The sequence below is a fragment of the Cygnus olor genome, chromosome Z (genome assembly GCF_009769625.2).
Source record: "Cygnus olor isolate bCygOlo1 chromosome Z, bCygOlo1.pri.v2, whole genome shotgun sequence".
Lineage (NCBI taxonomy): Eukaryota > Metazoa > Chordata > Aves > Anseriformes > Anatidae > Cygnus > Cygnus olor.
This window is the reverse complement of record NC_049198.1, coordinates 36,825,308-36,845,304: the sequence shown is the minus strand read 5'-3', so window position 1 is coordinate 36,845,304 and position 19,997 is coordinate 36,825,308. Positions and strand designations below refer to the sequence as shown.

Below are 19,997 nucleotides of genomic sequence, written 5' to 3'. Positions count from 1 at the left end.
AGCATATGCAAGTTTCCTGATTTTAGCCAGATTCTCTTTGCTGATATCATCTGGTACATCTGCACTGCTCAAAGCCAACATGTTTCTCCTTATAATATTGGAACATACTTCCCAGTGAAACTGTGCATCTATAACATGATTTTTAAGACTTGCAATTGTGACTACTACAGGTAACTTCACTGCAGTCGCATTTTGTATGAGGGAAAAAAAAAAACTAAAATATTTTATATATCAACTTCCGATTAATCTTTATTACAGAGTTTGTTAAATAATCTTTCATTGTACACACAGGCTTCTTGGTTTACTGCAAAGGGAAATATGGTCTATAAGCACAGACAAAATAGGTTTCCTTCTGTCTTTCATCTAACTTCTCAGCTACAAGAGACAAACTGTTTATTCAAGCAACTTTTCCATTTCTGCTGTAAATGCCTCAAGGATGGTCAGACAATGGCAAAGGGGATAATTCGTACTTATTTAGAAATGTAATTTAAAGTAACACAGCAATGTGATTTTTTTTTTTTCAATCACTACAGAAATGCGATGCATTGTACTAAAGAAAAGGATGCTCTTCATGGCCCTTTATTATGAAAGAATAAATTATTTGCACAAAACCATCTTGAAAATGCTGTTATTTGTCAAGTTTCTCTCTCTGAGCTCCTTTAGACTTTCAGTAAGAATCAGCTCCAGACCTGTAAATCAATTACTGTTAGTGTTTACAAATGAATTGTGCGAGAATACTTAATTATTATGGATTGATATCTAAAAGGTATTTTTTGTAGAAGGTATTTCTAAAAACCCCAGGATCTTTCCATCTCTAAGTTCAAGGTTCTAAGGACAGGTCGATTGTCTCCACTTTGAATTTAATCTTTTAATCATTGCACCTTCAGTAATAAATAGAGAGGCATTCAAAGTCATGTCCTTTCACAAAAGCCCCCCAAAAAAGGACTTTTATTTATCAAAAGTTCTACAACAGTAAGGTACTTTAGAAAGATGCATCTTATTTGTCACTTGAAGTTAAATTTTTCTCTGGAGAAATTCTGAAGGGGAAAAAAAAAAAAAAAAAAAAAAGGTAAAAAGTGAAAAATCAGATTGAAAAGTCATATTAAAAGAAAAACTTTGTTTAATCCTGCTCTCTAATCTTGTTTGGACTAACAATATGCTGTTATTATTAATGATTTACATAACACAATTGTAGGAATTTGCTTTGAATACCTGAACTTTCCCCATCACGTTTCAAAGGCTTAAACCTAACTACACCTGAGCAGTTCAAAATCACTCTGCTAGATATAGCAAGCATTTTTTGCATAGGATCTCAGTAACATCTCTATGATTTTTATGAGAAAAGTTTCATTTATTTAAAATTATCCTGAATGGTTAAAAATACAAATAAACCACAAAGCCAGCTCTTTCTCCTATGTTCTCCTCCACCCACCAGAGTTTCTCTTAGAACATTTTTCTTACTAATATATTTCAAAACACAAAGCTGCTACAGGATGTTTTTCATCCAACTCTTCCCTAATTAGTTTTCTTTTAATCCACCTCAATTCCTGTTATCTTTGGTTAAATTTCTCTCTTTCTTGCTTCTCAAGCCTTCTTTCCTTCTCAAGGCCTTTGTTTTCTCTGTACCTTCTTCTTTGCCCTTCTCATTCATCCATGGAGTTTCTGAAGTCCTTCACTCTTCTCTGATTACTTGTATTTTATTTGCCTTTCTTCTAGGCAACTATTTCTCATTACTCTATCAGTAGTAAAGCTCCTTCTACAAGACCTTGTAAAAATCATATCTCCTATATAGTTTTACAACCCACTTACCCCTCATGTAATCCAGCAATTTGATTTCAAAGGAAGGTGTTTGTTACCAGTGTTCTTTACCCACCCCCTTTCCACAGAGTACATGTAAATAGGAAAAAGCTTTCTCTTCCATGACTTCATCCTGATTTTTTGCTAGAATGGAAGTGAAGGCAAGTGGATTGGAGGAGTTCAAGTGTCTTAGGTCCCAAGACTCCTTCCTCTACAGGCTATTCCCTGACCAGACCACATTTTCATGGTATACCACACATTTACTTCTGGGTCTCACATGACAATTGCACAACTGGCTGAGGACTCAGACTGGAATTTTGAGCTAAAGATAGAAATGAAAACAAGAAACTCAATCACATAAGTAACTGTTAGAAGTTGGGTTGTGGGCAGGAGGCAGAATAGACCAGTACTAACTACAGATTTTTCATCTTCCCATAACATCTTAATGTGTATGTGTAGTTTCAAGCCTGAACTTTGAGTAACAAGACGCTCCTGATGAGGAACAGACAAATATTCTAACAGTTTAAAAGCACTTTGTTAATTACTTACCTACAAAAGCATTATGGGAAAGCAAGCCAACCACAAACCTCAGAAAAATTCTGCAGAAAAGCATATTGAGCACTTGGATACTCTGATCCACCAAAAAAAAAAAATCTCAGTCCTAGTAGAAGACAACCAATAAATACATAAAAGTCAGTACCCTAAGTTATGTAATTAATGATATAGTCTCTGCCATTGTCAGCAATGTTCGTAAGATCCTAGTCCATTAAAAAAAAAAACAGTCAGTAGGTCACAAGTCTATCCAAATACTCTCCTGGAGCAGTAGACAATGCATGTTTTCTGACCATCACACTATCAAGTACAACCTTGTGTTTCTTCTCCCTTCAGAAAAATACAAGCAAATTGGGGGAAAAAAACAACAACAACTATATAGACCACTTTTGTTAGAAAATAATTCTGAAGGCAATTTGATATTTTTTAATCTCAAACTTCATTTCCAGAAAATGACTAGTAGAACAACTGAATGCTTTGAAATTACACTGCTCAGGTACTAAACAAAAACCTGAATGCAGGTGCTTAAGGATTTAACATTTAAATCCATGCCTCTGGTCAACACACGGAGCTGGTAGAACAGCATAACCCCTGACAAATACCAAAATACACTGAAAACTCCCCTGCATCTAATCCAAAAAGCAATCCTTATGGCATACCCATACCACATTACATTCTTTTCTGATGGGAATGCAGGGATGTCACACAGAGGTTAAACAAAGGTCTACGTACTAACAGCATAAAAGCATGAGAGGAACTCTCCCCCAAGAGACCAGAGACCGATTAATGTGTGTTAAGATAGAGGTTTCAACTACAGCAGATGGACTTTTGCCCTGACCCAGATGAATGTTTAAACAAGTGAACAAGAACGTAAGAAAAGGACACAACTCTTTCCATCTGACTTCTAAAGGAACCAAGCAGTTTTAAATTTTGAAAGAAAGGATAAAGACAAATCTATTTTGAGGTTACAGCATTCTGAGGACATACCTCCGTTAAGTCCTAGATAAAGAACACAAAAAAGAGGGGTTGTTTTCAGACACTTTATTTTAACTAGTTTGAATAATTTCTGAACAACACTTGTTCCCATCGGTCTAACCTTTTAGGCAATCACGCTTACAAGGACTTACAGAGGACTATGACACGTAACTGTGCTAGGCTTGGCACAGGAACACATCATAGAAGCCAAGTTTTTGTCAGAAGCCTCCTTAAACAGAAAAAATATTTAACAGCAATACTAGCAATAACCTTTATTATAAACCACAGCAGTGATCGTTACAGATTAGAAGTTGAATAAACTATTTCTAAGAATTGCTGAAGGGAAAATAAGAATTCAAAAAGCTATTTGCTCCATATAGTCCTTTAAAAACAGCTGTCTAAGGATACCAAAGTTATCAACATATCAAGGTATCAAAGACATCAAAGTAGTACAGTGTCTCTTGGGGCAAACTTTCGAAGTTCACCTACTGCAGTTTTGTGATTATTATATTTAACCAGAGTTATGAGACATCTTTAACTTCCCATCTCCTTCTGCTCAGTATAATTTATCAACACAGACGTGGCAAAAGAGCTTGCAAAAATTTCAGTAAATGAGAAATCATAAGTACCACTCTCTAGCGGGAACGCTACTAATGATACTTTCTAGCATTTGAATTAATTCACTGTATTCATCTGGAAAACTGTTTGACATTCTATGTTCACAAGATTTGCATAACAGTTATTGAAAATGCATGTTATTCACATTAGTAATAATTTTAACACAGTATTTACCTTTTATACCTTAAAATAAGTACATAAATATGACTTATTCATTTTCAATTAGTTTTAGACAGTCATACCGTATACACAGGGAATCTCTCAAAGTAAAAAGGATACCAGCTGAATACAGGCTTCACACCTGTTTCAAGGATCTCAAATTCCCAACTCAAAATATACAAGCTATATAAGAAGCCTATATGATCAACTATTCCAGACTTTGCTCCCTTATTTTTTTCAAAACACAAAGGCATGGTCCAATTTAACATCTGCTAAGCCTGGGGTTTTTAGGCTGTTAGGACCTCAGACTGTTTAATGCCACAGTCATCCAAGACCATTATCTCACATGTGCATTTGAAAAAACTTCTGATACTGACATTCCCAGATTACCAACTCAATTTCACAACAGGAATAGACTTCAGGAGGCAACAGTCAATTTAAAATGCAGGAAAAAAAAAAGGCTTTATTAAAAAAAAAAGTATTTGAAGCTACAGAAATACTTGTATTGCTTGAACTCCAACAATTTCAGTGATCCTTATGTTTCACTTGGTGCTCGTGTATTACCTTATATATAAAAACTGCAAACATCTCAAACATAAATATTGTAGCAGCAAGCCTATAAGCAAGATGAACATTTTTCCCCACTTGACCCTGGAAGAAGTTTAAGGAGCATAATGAAAGAGCTCTGCAGCACCTCTTTCAGTATATGCAGAAATGATTTGCATCACAATACAATCAATCAGAACATCTGTGATAAGCAGCATTACAAGATTCTTAATTACATTCTTTTATTAATAGTACAGTGCTACAACATAAATTTAAATAGTTATTTGCACACAGTGGAAAAATATAACCCTTCATAAGGTATATACAGTACTGGAGATCATGTATTGAACAGGAATACAACATTTGATCTTAAATAATGCATGGATATATATATTCAACCAAATGAATGCAATTACATTTTCTCTAACACGAAGACAAATGTGCAAAGACCAGTTTACTAGTTTACTGTTAACATTCTTCATACTTTAAGTGAGAGCTGCGAGCAGCTTAAGTTTCTCAAACTTTCCTTTTGGGACTGCTCTCTGAAAGCAAATGATGAAATGAATTTTGTACAGTAGCACTCATTAGAACTTACAGAATAGTGTTACTAAAACAACCAGCTTAAGGCACCAGGGTTTCCACCATAAACACAAAAAATCAGTGGCAAAAAAAAAAGTAAATTAAAGGCAGCTATGAGCTTAGCTATAATACTACAGTGAAAAAAGATTTATTCTTTATGTTCTTGACAACACATTTCATTGATTAGCATGGCTACTATTTGTTCCTGCAGAACGTAAAACGTAAAATAAGACCTTGGCATTGTTACGAACTCAAAAATTTCTTCCTACATGTGGAAAAAAAATTCTCCCCCATCACATCTCTATTTTAAAGTGGAAAAAAAAAACACAAAACAACTATCACTTTCAAGACAATTCTTGTAGAGATTTCCAACATGCAATACAGTAAATCTATGTTGTTTGTTTTTCTTTTTTTTAATAAAAAAAGCATTTCTGACAGCAGATTCTTTTTTTTTTTTTAATGTTTTCCTCCTAAGAAGGTTAAAGTGCGCTGAAAACGTCCAGGCAACAGCTAAGACAAAATTGTAAGTGTCTTTGGAGAGTTAAATTTATAAACAACCTTAGCAACATAGGCCTGAATGCTGCTTTGTTTATTGCAGTAAGTGCTTTTATGGAAATCATTCTTTCCTCCCTCAAGAGGTGTGTCCCTTCTACCTTGCCATGAGCAGGACTGATGAGCAATTCCTTTTAATGATGAAGCTTCTGCTTAAGTCCTACACAGCTATAAAGATTCCTTGACTTGCTCAAGGTCTTTTCCAAAATATCCCAGGATACTGGCTGAAATTTAAATACTATGAAGTGGAACTAGAACCCTGGCACGCTGACAGGGTTCTAGCAGAGAATTCCTAAGTCTACTTCATCCAAGCTCTCTGAAATGTTAGAATGAAATACAGGATCAAAGTAAGGTGGGACAAGGAAGAAATTCAGAAAGTTGTGCTAGAGAGTGGGGGAAGTAGATCTAGAAGCACAGGCTTCCAAATAGTGTGCGCTTCAAAGTAAGTGTATGTGTTAACAGATTTTTCCCACGTTACAGCCGATTTTGACAACATACCCTGCACTTACTTGCTTGTGCAAACATTTCAGAGTGGGAAAGGCCACCATGACTTGTAATAAGTACTGAGTACCTACTGAAATGTTCATACAGTAGTCTACGAATCTCCAAAGACTTTCACTGATCAACAGTGAAAAGTTTGGATTATACCTGCACTTAGCAGAGAGGGTTAAAGGGACTTTCCTGTGCCTTACATTCTAACCTCAGCTTTTAAGCCCACCCTGTCACTGTCAGTATAATGAACCCAAGAGTTCTCCTTATCTAAAGTAGCTACCAACAGCAACTAAAATGCAGCTGCCTTTGGTTCCCTTCCCTGCCTTAGAAATATTGTTAAACTGGTTCTTTACCCTTTGAGCCTGAAACCTTTGACATAAATCAACCATCTCCCTGTCATTCATTCTCTGAACTTTAGTGAAACACTTCCCCAGAAGAAAACTAAGCGTGTCATGCATTGCCACATGTACATTCAACTAGGCAGAAGCTTTTATTTCACATTCCAGTAACTCCGTGAGTAACAGAAAGACTTCCTCTATTTCAATTAAGGCTACAATAAATAATTTCAACTATGACAGATATATAGCATATCAAAAAATAAGAGCAATTGTGAATCATTCTTGTTACTGTTACAGAATCAATGGCTTCAGGCACAAGAGGTCAACATTTGTCTCAATATTACGTATTTTGAAGCTGCTAGCTAAAAGCCAGACACAAAAACATAAATTTGGGAAATAAATTTAGAGTAATATTCTTTATGTGAAAACTGACAATCTTCTTTGATGTTTTTAACTCTTCACACCTTAGGGGCAGTAGCGGTAATTAACTCTGGTCATGCTCCACATGGGCTAAGATCTCTACATGACTTATAATAATGGGTTAACAATTTATCTATAAGGACCTACTACAATAGCCTTCTCCTTTTGCATGACTAGTTCAGCGACCATTCAACACAAGAAAACTTAAATCTTGTGTGGTTTTAGTGTTCAGGTCTGATCACAATCACCCAAACAGGCAGTTGTGGGCTAACTCCAACAGGCAGCTAAGCACCACACAGACACTCGTTCACTTCCACCTACTGCTGTTAAGTGCGAAGAGGAGGAGGAAAGGAGAAGCAAAAGCAAGAAAATTCATGGGTCGAGACAATTTAATAAGGAAAGAAGTGGAATAAGAAAAAGAAATGAAATGATGTGAAGTTAATCACTCACTGCCTCCCACAGGTAGGCCAATGTCCAGCCAGTACCCAAGCAAAAGATGGCTAACCTACCTGAATCTCCACCCTCCCTCCATTTTATGGTAGAGCACAACACTGCATGGTATGCAATATCTCTTTGGTCAGTTTGCATCATCTGACTGGTTGTGTCCCCTCCCGAATTCTTGCGCAGCCCCAGTGGATGCACTGGGGGGGCAGAGTGAGAAACAGAAGGCCTTGACACTGTGCAAACACTGTTCCGGAACAGATAAAACTTTAGGGCGTTAGGTCACAAATCAAAAACACAGCACAATACAAGCTGTTACAAAGAAAATTAACTTCATCCCATGAAGACCTAGTACAGGTCTATGTCATATATCAAATGATACATGGCCAGGCAAAGAAACGAGGTCCATGAGAGAAAAAACAAAAAAGTTTTTCTCAGTGGTTTACTATTTTCCCTTCTAGCAGATGAAAGAAATTGTCTTTGAGTTTAAGATGTTCTGGTAAATCTAGTTGTCTTTTTGCCTCTTCAATGTCTTCCTTAATTGCTGAAATGAGTGCCTCTGGGGAAGAAAAAAAAAGACACAATAACAATATTTAAAAGCTGGTCTGGATTCTGAGTATAGAATAGCAAGTGAAAATAAGGCACACCACAGAATACCAGAAAATAATCAGAGGCAATACATAATTATTACTACAAAGTAATAAAGGCAACATTATCTTTGTTTTTAACTTTTCAATACTCCAAGCACTACTCTTTCATTGTTTTAAGGCATTTTAGCAAAAAAGTCAACAGAATTTCATGAACCACTTTAAAAAGGAATGGACATTGTAGACAAATGCTTTTATGACAGCCACATCACTTTAGAATTAAACCTCAGACACCTGGCAAGACCACACAGTTATTAGGCTCGAGTCATATAGTCATTACACACAAGTAAGTATTGATACAATTGTGGCTTTGTTTCTTAATTGAATTTGATTTTCTTTTTAAATTATATATATCTATTCAATGGATATATTAGCAGATTCAGCTTACAAAAAATATTTTACTGAAACGTTAAAGATTAAGACATAAAACAGCTGACTCTGAAGACAAGAGAGAGAATGATGGCACAGTATTTTCAATATGCTAGAATACGACAAATAAAAGATTAGCTTAATAGAAACCTGTAATACTGACCTAAAGAGTTAAAGTTTTTTTCTGATCGAATATATCCAATAATGACTACACTAAGAATTTCTCCATAAAAGTCTTCTTTGAAATTATGGATAACGTGAGTTTCCTTAAAAAAAAAAAAAAAAAAAAAAAAAAATACGTTGACAATTATCATGGAGAATTGAGTTTTTCCCCTTGTTGCAAGGATGCTCAGTTAACATCTTTAATTCAAATTCTCTCACACATCATCAGGAAAACTGAGATAGTCTAACACGTATAATGCAAGATTAAGAGGCTAGAGACTTTGATTATGTTAGGAGGGAGACTTGTACTTTGTATAGCATTTAAGAAAAGTTATTCACTTAATAACAGAATGTTAAAAAACAACAAAAACATTCAGGAAAAACATTCCATCCCTTATCACAGAGGCTTTGAAAGCCACATATCATAAACAACATTTAAATTTGTTTGATCATTAGAATGATGATTCCAAATAACTGTAATGAATTTGGTTGAAATTGTTTGAAGAAAGCTTTCACGGCTAGCTTTCAAAGGAACTGAATGTTAAAATTATAACAGGAGTGAGGACAGTAAAGCAGAGACTCACATTGAAACAAAATTGCTTCCAAGTATTAGCAATTAAAAGCAAGTTCTGCAAGACTCAGGAAAAGCACAAGAACCTGACAAGAAGAACACAGATGGCACAGTTCAGGATTTTAATTCCATCCTGTTACTACTTTTGGACCTTGACTCTGTATATTAAGCCATAGCACATCTATGTATTCTACCATTTAAGAGAAAGATTAATGAAAAACCACTACAAATTAAGATGACTCCAAATTTCTTATTTAAAATGTGGATGGATTGCAGAGGACAATATATTAGTATTTCCTAGCTCATTCTAAGTTTCTCATAACCATTATATTTGATACTGTATTAAACTTATGTTTATCTAGCTATGAAAACAATAAGCAACCACCACTTTGGAAATACAAATTCATTTCAGAAGAATTTAAGTAATGGTGGAAGACACAACGTATAATAAATTTTATTTATCTACAGATGCATGCTCTCTGGTTACTGAGACTACTTCCTTCTCAGAATACAAATACATGAGATGGATACCAAATACATTTCTAACAGCAAACAGAATTTCTAAGGCTCGTTTATGGACCAAATTCTGCTCATCTTATTCAAAGTCAATGTCTGGTTCCCTTATTATAATCAAAGTACCACACAAAGCAAAATTCTTACCACTGATTTCTTAATATTCTTATAGAAAGGATTCCATCCTATGCTCAAAACCATTTTATGCACATCTCCATTTCCAACAGAGGCCCATCCATAGTATACACCAGTAGGGATATCGGATGGAAAGCTTTCGACTACTTGATCAGAAAAGTTAGCTGCAAAAATTTTAGAAAGTGTACATTTATATGAGCATGACAGAATTCTCAAACACTTAAAAGCCAAGCTCTGCCAACATGCTACTTGCGAACAGAATGCCGATGATGATTGTGATATAATGTGCCATTTGCAAATTATAAATGATAAAACAACTTCATAAAACGTAGCCCCTGTACCAATACCAGTCATTATATCTCCTATTTTATCATTATATCCGTTCTACTCTACATTTAAAATAAACTAAAATAGCCATTATGAAGGCATTTCACTATTAGAAATGTCACTGCTATTATATGGTCAAAGAGCAGATGAATCAAGTTTCTTCTGCACTCTCAAGTGGCATCTTAGAATTATTTATGTGTAACTATTTTTCTGGTAAGTAACTTAATTTGTTTGCACGATTTTTATGATTTTAGTCACCTGTCAAAATTTTCTGGCTGCCTTTTAGAGTATCCACAATTGGGTTTTTTCTTAGAAAATTATGGATCTAATTTTTTTTTTCCTGACTGAAGGGAATGAAACTAAGACTTTCCTCCCATCGCAGCTGTCCCACTTAACTTCCTTCACGCTTAGCTACAGCTCTTCGTGCAAGGTTTCAAGCAGATTTTAAAGACGTTTCGGCTAGTGAATTTCCGTCGTAGTTCACAAGCCGTAACAACTTCCCTCACAAGCTCGGTGACACCAGCATCTCATATAGACAGAACAGAAAGGCCAGGTTTCTATCAACAGGTGTTGTGCCATGCCTGGGGCCCCCAGGCACCGAGGCTGCCACAGGAGGCGTTGTTTCGGGGTCTCGCTGCCCGTGGTCGCCTTTCAGCAAGTCCAAAAAAAACACACAAAAAAAGAGTTTAACAGAAGAGTAAACGTAAAGAACAAGGCTCTAAACAACGCAGAAAAGGGAGAAGAGAGGAAAAAAAAAAAAAAGAATATAAAGCTGCCAGATGAAAACCCCGCTGCCCGCCGCCCCTCACCCGTAGGGACGCCCAGCTGACGGGAGCCCCTGCCGAAGCCCCTCACCACCTCCCCGCGGCATGCGAACGGCAACGGCCCCATATCAGCACCGCCCGCCCGCCGCCGCCTCGCCGAGGACGGCGCCGCTCCTGAGCATGCTCAGAAGGCCGCCGAGCCGTTGGGCGGCCGTTGGCGCGGCCATTGGCCACCGCCCCCCTGCGGCCTGACGGGGGGAAATACCGCCCACAAAGCGGGCTGCTGACGTGGGGGGTAGGCGTCTCTGGCCGGCCGGGTTTTGTGCCCCAAAAATCAAATATCGGCGGCAGCCCGTGGAGGTGGCGCTTCGTCCGCCCTCCGACCTGAAAAGCTGCGCCCTGTGCTCCTCACCGGCGCTTGGAAACGAAATAGCGAGCGGTTCTTCCCTCGCAGTTCCGTTTTCGCCTTTTTTTTTTTTTTTTCTTTCAGAAAATCGCCTTGTGTCAGTGTACGGCGGACGCCTGGGAAAATCTGTGGAAACAAAAAAAAAAAAAAGATTTTTGTTACGTAATTACGACAAGCTGTTGCTGCTTATTAAAAGGAAATCATTTCTGCTCCTGTGATGCATCACCCTCCACTGTGGGCATTTCCTCTTGGAAAATGCGTTAAGACAGATGCCCATCCTGTGTTCACACCGCACTCTGAACGCGCAGGCCAACTTGGCATTTCTCTACTTTCATTTGCTGATTCCAGTTCCTCTTCATGTTGTAGGTTTGTTGCTAAACTGCTTTTATATGCTTAGCTGAATAACGCTATTTTCTTATCCAGGTGAAGTAGATTGAATTTGCTGGTGTTCTATTCAAAATAGCAGATGGAAGTGCATATTCCCCCTTTAGTACGTAGCGGACAGCCTAAGCTTGTCTGGTTGCACCAGTGGTATGTATGCTAAATAAGTTCCGGACTTCTAGCAACAGTGGCTACAGTGCATACAACCACACTTATGTAAAAGTGCATGTGTATTTTGAAATATCACCAGAGTCCTTAAAGTGAATTCACAATTCATGCAGAGCACAGTTACTAGTTTTGCCAGTTTTATATACCTAGTTACAAAAACGTCTCCAGAGTTAGCTAGAAATCTGGTAGGTGGCTTTTCCATGTAAAAAATCAGCTAAGTACTTATGACATGCTCATACCTAATGGCAGTCTAAGCAGCTTGTAAACAGTTCATTTTGATGATGGGGAACTCTCTTGACAAACTGGTTCTCTCATAAAACAAAACACTGAATGCATTCATAGGATCTGTAGGCACTAATTGCTTCATAGGATTAGGGCCAAAATTATCCTAAAAAACAATTCTACCTCAAACTTACCCATCTTCCTATTTTCTTTTCACTCATCCTAGTCCCCCACTGTGTATTTAATGTTAACGTTTTAATTCATTACTTCAGTTTGAGTACCTTTGACTCACTTGCAGAATCATTGTTTATGTAACTGCAGCTGAAAAAAAATAATAGTGGTAGTATATATAAAAGAAGGGAAAGTGGAAGAAATAATACACTAGTGGTGCATACATTCTGTTCTGTCTGACAGCAGGGAGAAGAAAATGTTACAAAAAGTTTTGTCTAGTGAATTTAGTAATGAAGGTATCTTGGGTATTAAGACCAAATCAAGAAGGTGTTATTTAGTTGCCTAACTAAGGGTGGACTATAATGGTTGACACTGTGACACTCTGGCCCACAGAATTTTTAGTTTATTTCAGATGTACAGCAAAATAAGCACGTGAAGCAGATACGTTTATATTGTTCATGTTTTGTTTGTTCCAGGCAATAATGAATTGTAGCTTTGGTAATTGTCTGTATATAAGCAGATGTACACTTGTGTTCTTCTGTTCTCTTTTGTTTAGTTTGTTTTGTTTTATGAATACAACTTTTCAGAACAAAACTTTATGTTCTTGTGATGTCCACAAGGTGCCATCCTCCGATCTTTTCTTTTTCAATATCTGCAGGTTTGGGCATACATTTTACAATGTTCACAATAGAACAGATCTTAAGAATAAGGTAAATATTTGCTTAAGAACCACATGGTTAGTAGTTTCTTCTAAGTATAACTGGTGACTTATATCTCATCCAGTCAAATAATTGTTATGTTAATAGTCTTTCTCAGAAGTGACGGGTCACTGTGATCCAGCTATAAATTATTAATCCTTGATGCATATTTTTCTTTTTATATAAATTGTACTTAGTTCAGATTGGAAGGTGGATTTTACATAAGCAGAATTTAATCACCTGTATTCAAATTTTAGGTATTTCTTCAAGAAGTACAGTTGAATTTTAGTCACAAATATGCTTCAAGAAAAGCAGTTCGATAGCTCATACCTGCGGTTAGAAGACTCAGGCACTGTTTCACAGAGCTGAAAAAGAACTGCTTTGTACTGATAATGTATTTTTACAGCTATTGTCGCTAGTGAAAAATCCCAAAGTATTTTTTTACTGTACATGTAACCATAGAAACCAGAATAAAGAAAAGAGAGCAGGTGTCATGTGTCATCAGTGCAGGCTTTCTTTTGTCCAGGAATAGGCTGCATGGCCCCTCACCTCTATTCTCTTCTCAGAAGATTGAAAAAGCCTCATTAATTTTCAAGCTGCAAGGTAGAAAGGTGCAGCACCTAAGCAACAGCATCAGAAAGAGAAGATGAAAATGGTGGTCCTGGTGACTGAGGAAGGAGGTAGAAAAGGATATGTCGGCAATATTTTTTCCTGCTTGTGTGTTATTATTCATTAACATCATTCTCTTCTTACCTTCCTTGAGCGTTACCTCAATTTGTCCAGAGGGCCTTGAGCAGCGTGCTGGAAAGGCAAGGGCTGCCCTTCCAGCGCTGTTCACACATTAAGCAATGACTGAACCACCAGGACAGGTTCTGTGAAAATTTCTCACTGTAGAAAGGAACTTGACATTTATAATATTCCTGCCAACACATCTTCCACACACATGCAGGGCATGTCTTACAGCACTGCCAGCTCTGTAAGGTGACTGTGCTGGGTGTCTTGCTGAAAACATGAGTAGACACTAATGAAACCTGCTGGAGTGACCCGTGCTGGCCTATGCTGTGTGGGTGTGGATGTTATGACAGAGATAACTTTGCAACCTGTCAGAAGAAGATAAATGTTTCTGGTTTTACATATACACACACGCACACACAAAAAAAAAAAGCCACCACAGCATGGGAGGGAGGAGGGTCCACTCCAAAGACAGAATTTGTTCCCTCTGGTGCTGCTTGAAAGTGGGGTGCCCTGCATCTGTGGGGACATAAGGTTTACTCACTATTTTCCTCTTTTATATTATCTTATTAAAACAGCTATTTTATTAAGCCTTTTCTTGTGCTGTTCTTACTGAGATCCCAAAAGAACTCTTCTTTGTCACCTCCTGCAGCCAGGTGCAGAACAGCAACCATTTAGGACAATACTGGAAAATATTAGTCCATGTATGTTATTCATAGTTGACAGAATAGAATAGAACTCCCAGAGTTAAGGTATCCTATCATTTCTGTAATTACTTGGGAATAATGTAGAGAGTACTTTTATGAAGGTGGTGTACTGAGAGATTGCCTAGAGGGACAAATTTTGCTAAAAAATAGCTGACTTCTTGAAAAGTATTTTACTGATCCCAGTAACCCTGCTATAAAAACAAGAATCCCACAAAGTCAGACCAGGTACAGCAAAAGCACCGCATAGTGAAAAATCAAAATTAACAAAAGTGCTGCCAATTTCAGAGAAATTTGACAAGATTTCACCATGTCAAAAAAAAAAAAAAAAAAAAGAAAAAAGAAAAAAGGTATGATGATATTCCAAGTTGAAAGCTTGATGACAAAGAAAGATCAAAATAAAGACAAGAGTCTAATGCTGTATGTTAGTAATGTTAATAATATCAAAATGAGCTTCAGCTCCATCGTTTTACACTGTCATTAAAGCTATTTGGATATGCTGGGGGAAAAAAAAAATAAAAGTGTTGATACTGTTGCAGAAATAACAGACTACAAATTAGATCAGGTCAGAACAGATGTGGTTTATTACTATAGCTATAGAAGGGAAAGAGCAGCTGCGTGACAGGCTGCTGTAGTGAACTCTGCCCAAATGAGGCGATTACAGAGTTCATACGCCTTCGGGTTATACAACACCTTCTTCACCAAAACTGTCAGATAAGCAGGGTATGGTAGATAACAACACTGACTGAAATCCCTCAGATAAGAAGGCTCTAGATAGTACATCCTTTAACAAATAATCAACTCATTTTATGAATAATCTGCTCCTTTGCTAATTAAATTGTGCTGACTGCCAAAGCCACTATCTGCAAATGTTTCTTAACTACTTGGTGTTTCTTGACTAACCTTGTGAGTCCTGCAAAGGCCTGTGAGACGTTAAGTATTTTGCATTCACAATACTGGATTCTCTTTTCCTCCTTTCTGAAAGTAGCAATATCAGAGAATATAGCATGGAATTATATTATCTAGATACATTATAACATCAACCTGGAACTCTGCAACATCATCAAAAAGTAAATAGGAAACTTAGAACCAGAATACTGGGTAAAAATATGTGTTATTATTGAATCAAAGGTGCTGCTCATCTTGTAGGAGGTCACATGAGTTTAATCACTTATAATGTAAAGAAAATATGTGTTTATCTAGTAAAATGTGAACACAGGAGGATATAACACAGTTTATTGTGAAATTATTCCTTTCTGCTATAACAACTAAACATGAAAATATCTTCAGTTAAAGGAGACAGGAGAAATTAAACTGGAATTTAAATGGGAAAAAAAAGCTTTGAAACAGTCAGTAAATCATAGAAAATCAAATGAAAGGCTTGAGCATAGCATTGAAGAGACAAAGTCTGCAGTCTTTCAGAAGGAGCCTGCAATTAACTGGCAGTAATTTACCAGCTGTCCTGGTTGACTGGGAGGTCACAGTTAGCTGGAGGCTGGTGAATGTGACTCCAATCTACAAGAAGGACACGGAGGATCCAGGGAAGTACAGGCCTGTCAGTTTGACCTTAGTACCAGGGAGGGTGATGGAGCAGATCACCCTGAGTACCATCACATGGCACATACAAGACAACCAAGTGATCAGAAGCAGCCAGCATGAAGAGCAGGTCCTGCCTGAAAAACCTGATCTTCTGCGACAAGATGACCTACATGGTAGATGATGGAAAGGCTGTCGCCTACCGGGATTTTAGTGAAGTGTTTGATGCTGTTTCCCACATTCTCCTGGAGAAACTGACTGCTTGTGGCTTGGACAGGTGTACAGCTTGCTGGTGAAGAACTGGCTGGGCAAACAGGCTCAAAGAGTCACAGTGAATGGAGTTCAACCTAGCTGGCGAACAGCCACCAGTGGTGTGCCCCAAGACTGAGTGGTGGGGCCAGTTGTGCTTAACATTTTTATCAGTGGTCTGTACAAGGGAATTGAACACACCTTCAGTATGTTTGCGGACAATACCAAATTAGATGGGACTTAGGAAGCTTTGTTAGTGTGTCAGGAAGAGCCCGACTGATTCCCCTCATTGTTTAGATTTCCCTTCATCGTTAAAATGCAGGCTTTTCCAGGCCATACCAGAAGCATCTTTCATCACTCTTGCTACAGATGCTGGCAAGAAAAGAAGTCATTCATTTCCCAGGCAGTCACTTTAATGCCAGACTTGCTTCTCATTGCACTGTAGTGCAATCACCAAGTCATGTTTTTTAACTGTGTCATAGTAGCAAAAATTAATCTAAGTGGCACAATGAGAGAACCCTGATTTCCCAGTACGTGTTTTGTGGTTAACTTCAAGAGGTGCGATGTACTCAAAGTTGGTGAGGAGGTGTGAACCAGGGTGGATGGAGGAATAACAGCAAAAAGGGAAGAGGCCATCTGGATTTGTCAGATACTGCACCTAGGGAATTATCCTTCTCTCATCCTTTCATTTTGAATGAATGTCCTAATCTGTAGCTGATGAAGCTTAGAAGAAGTGACTTCAAAGCCTTTCACTAGACTGTATAAACAAAATGTATTTTTCATATCCTATAAGGAATATGACCAAAAAGGGCAGAAGAGTGTTGACTGTATGACACGAGACGAATGCAGATGACCAGGATAAGGAAAATAATCAGTAACCCAATCATTTCACTTCTGCTGAGTGCATCCAGCCCCTGACAGCAATCCTTCTCAGAAACAGTATGAAGCCAGCAAAGAGAGTAGGGCAGTATGTCTGACACTTGTATTATTTCAGCTCAGCATCAATTTCATATATACATGTAATCACAGTTTTCCACCATTGAAATGATTTTTGAAATGCAGAATATTTTAAAAGTCCCAGAAAGTCTTAGGCACTTGAAGTTATGGTTAGAATGTCATCTGCTGCCTTAATCCTTCATGAACCTGTAACTGGAATCTGATCTGACTGGAGGAAAACAGCTAAGAACCAACAATATTCCTTGAGATGTAACTTAGACAAGCTCTGACCTTTCCACAGCCTCTTTCTCCAAAGTTTCCACCACTTCTGCCATCTCACAGGGAAGGTAACCTGTCTCATCATCTGAGAGTTTGATAAAAGGGAGGTAAGAAATAATGTCTTTTGTTAATTATATACCAGTAGATCTTTGGAGACAGTTTTTATGTGCTGCAATCATAAAGACCAAACATTGTTGCTATGAGATACTTGCTGGGCAAGACTCAGATGAAATCTCTCTGGCATAGGTAGGTTTTACTGAGATCCCTGCCCAGGGTTTCTGGCAACTTTGGAGAAGTATGCCTAAAGAAGACAGACAGGGACAATCTTCTTAGAGAAAAATCACTCTCCTGAGCAAGTCAGGATAAGAACAGTTGCTGCTATTCATTCCAGCCTATTCTGGTCTCAGATCTACAGAACTGTTTGGTCCCTATGGCTACACCACTCTTGCTTATCTGTGTATTTCCCAAGTCCTGTTCTTTGCATGTCAAAATTCTGAAGATCCCACATGAGCCTTCTTCTCTCAAGGCAGAGCAGCCTCATCTTTCTCAGCCCTTCCACATAGGAGAGATGCTCCAGTTCCTTAATCTTCTTTGTAGCCCTTTGCTGGACTCTCTCCAGTAGCTCCCCTTGTACTGGGAAGCCCAGAACTAGACACAGAACTCCAGGAATGGACTCACTGGTGTTTAGCAGAGGGAAAGGATCACCTCTCTTCGTGCACTGGCAATACTTTGCCTAATGCAGTCTAGGATACCATTGGCCTTCTCTACAGCAAGGGGACTTTGCTGGCTCATGTCCAAATTTCTGTTCACTAGGATCCCTGGTCCATTTTCTGCCTGTCTCCTTTCAAGCTGTGTGGCCCCCAGCACGTACGTTCTGCACTATCATCATCAGGATCATCTTCAGTTTGAAACAGTCACCTAAAAGTTGGAATTAATTTTGAGTCCTTCTATCCCTGAAGACTCGGTTCAGTTTTATTCAATTTTTCAATTCTATTTAAGAAAACATTAAAAATGTTTTACAGGCTTTCAAGTTAATCTATATTAAAAACAAAAGAAACACACAAACGAAAAAAAAAAAAAAAAACTATAAAGGGTAGTATGTCTCATGGCAGCTTCTTCTCCTTTAGCAAAGCCTACATGCAGTGCCTATGCTCCAGCACTTGGTGGTGTCTTCTGCCAGAATAGTAAGTCTCTGGCTTCCGAGAGCACTATTAAGTTGTATTGTGCTCTCAGTAGCTCTAAGTACAGAAAAGATCATCGACACTGTAAGGGAATCCCATCACTTCTCTGTTTCTATCAAGTAAGCAGCCCTGATGTCAGCTACATTTGGCCTTTTGTCTCCATACTGGATTGTCAGTGATAATTTTTTTTCCCTTCACTGTATGTGCCTAGCACAATCTGTGACTGGGGAAGGCACAGGTCATCTCAGCATGCTGCTCTTGTTTTCAGAAAGCACTGGCAGCAATACTTCTAAAGAAGTAAGTAGCATTTACGTCAATTATAATCAAGAATCTGCATCAATCAGGTAGCTGAAAAACACCTTAGTATTAACGTTAGCTATCTTTTCTTTGAAGTTCCAGCCTGCAGACAATAAGCATGTAGTAGCTGTAGTGCAAATTAGAATTAGATCTCTTGTATCTGCCTTTTCTTCTTTCCTTACACTTTTCAAACTTTAGCAGAATTTGTTACATCTATGAAATATGGAAAAGGCATATTGTTGTAAAGAAAATTGCTTTGCTCAGAAAAAGAAAAATCTGCTCTGCCTCCAATAGTGTGCCACAGAGGAGAAGGGAAGCAAGAATTACCATTAATGTAAGAATTACCATTAACGTAACATTATGAGGCGCAGCCAAGAGGCCAAACCACATTTGTGGGCATATTATACATAGCATAGTCAGCCAGTCAAAAGAGGTGATTATCCCACTGTATTTAGCAATGGTGCAGTCTTACCTGGAGTATTGTGTACATTTCTGGGCTCCATGATGTAAAAAGAAAGCTAAGATACTTGAATGCATCCAGAGGAGGGCAACTAAGCTGGTAAAAGCTGTAAGGAGAGGCTGAGGACACTGGGTTTGTTAAGCGTGGAGAGAAGGGTATGGAAGTGTGACCTCATTGCCCTCTACAACGTCCCAAGGAAATGGAGAGGAAGGTGCTCATCTTTATTTCCTGGTATCTAGTGACAGAACATGTGGGAATGGCCCAAAGCTGCATCCAGGGAGGCTCAAACTAGACATTAGGAAAAGCCTCTTTACCGAGAGGGTAGTTAGACACTGGAACAAGCTTCCTAGAGAGGCAATTGATGTCACACGCCTGTCTGTGTTTAAGAGAGATTTGGATAATGCTCTTAATTACATATTTTAACTTTAGGTCAAACCTGAAGTAGTCTGACAGTTGGACTTGTAGGTCCCTTCTGACTTAAACTATTCTGCTCAATTTTATTCTGTCCTAGTCCCATGTAGCACACAGGATAGGGTGTGCATCACATATCCTCACAGCCATGCAACGTGTCATGTTTCTCTCCCTCCCAATGCTCAGAGAGAAACCATGACAATAAAAAT

The 19,997-nt window shown here is 38.1% G+C and overlaps 1 protein-coding gene and 1 long non-coding RNA gene across 2 annotated transcripts; one reads left to right on the top strand and one right to left on the bottom strand.

The window, feature by feature from the left end:
* Window positions 1-4,542: 4,542 nt before the first annotated feature.
* Window positions 4,543-11,218, bottom strand: RFK (riboflavin kinase). Its single transcript, XM_040541415.1, has 4 exons — window positions 11,003-11,218; window positions 9,879-10,030; window positions 8,649-8,751; window positions 4,543-8,028 (listed from the first exon to the last, which is right to left on the bottom strand). Exons 1-4 carry the CDS (start codon window positions 11,082-11,084, stop codon window positions 7,904-7,906), a joined length of 462 nt encoding a protein of 153 aa, XP_040397349.1. The 5' UTR covers window positions 11,085-11,218; the 3' UTR covers window positions 4,543-7,903.
* A 433-nt stretch (window positions 11,219-11,651) lies between these two features.
* Window positions 11,652-15,726, top strand: LOC121061943. The gene is made up of 3 exons (XR_005815344.1): window positions 11,652-11,729; window positions 12,964-13,015; window positions 13,530-15,726. It is a non-coding gene; the product is annotated as an uncharacterized LOC121061943 (long non-coding RNA).
* Window positions 15,727-19,997: the final 4,271 nt, after the last annotated feature.

Bases quoted from the DNA above. Each gene is read 5' to 3' on its own strand.
- RFK (XM_040541415.1), bottom strand. From the start codon at position 11,084: ATGGGGCCGTTGCCGTTCGCATGCCGCGGGGAGGTGGTGAGGGGCTTC. The intron at 8,752-9,878 runs GTAAGAATTTTG...TTTTTTTTTAAG, and splicing joins AGAATATTAAGAAATCAGTG to GAAACTCACGTTATCCATAA. The intron at 8,029-8,648 runs GTCAGTATTACA...TTTCTTCCCCAG, and splicing joins AAAAAACTTTAACTCTTTAG to AGGCACTCATTTCAGCAATT.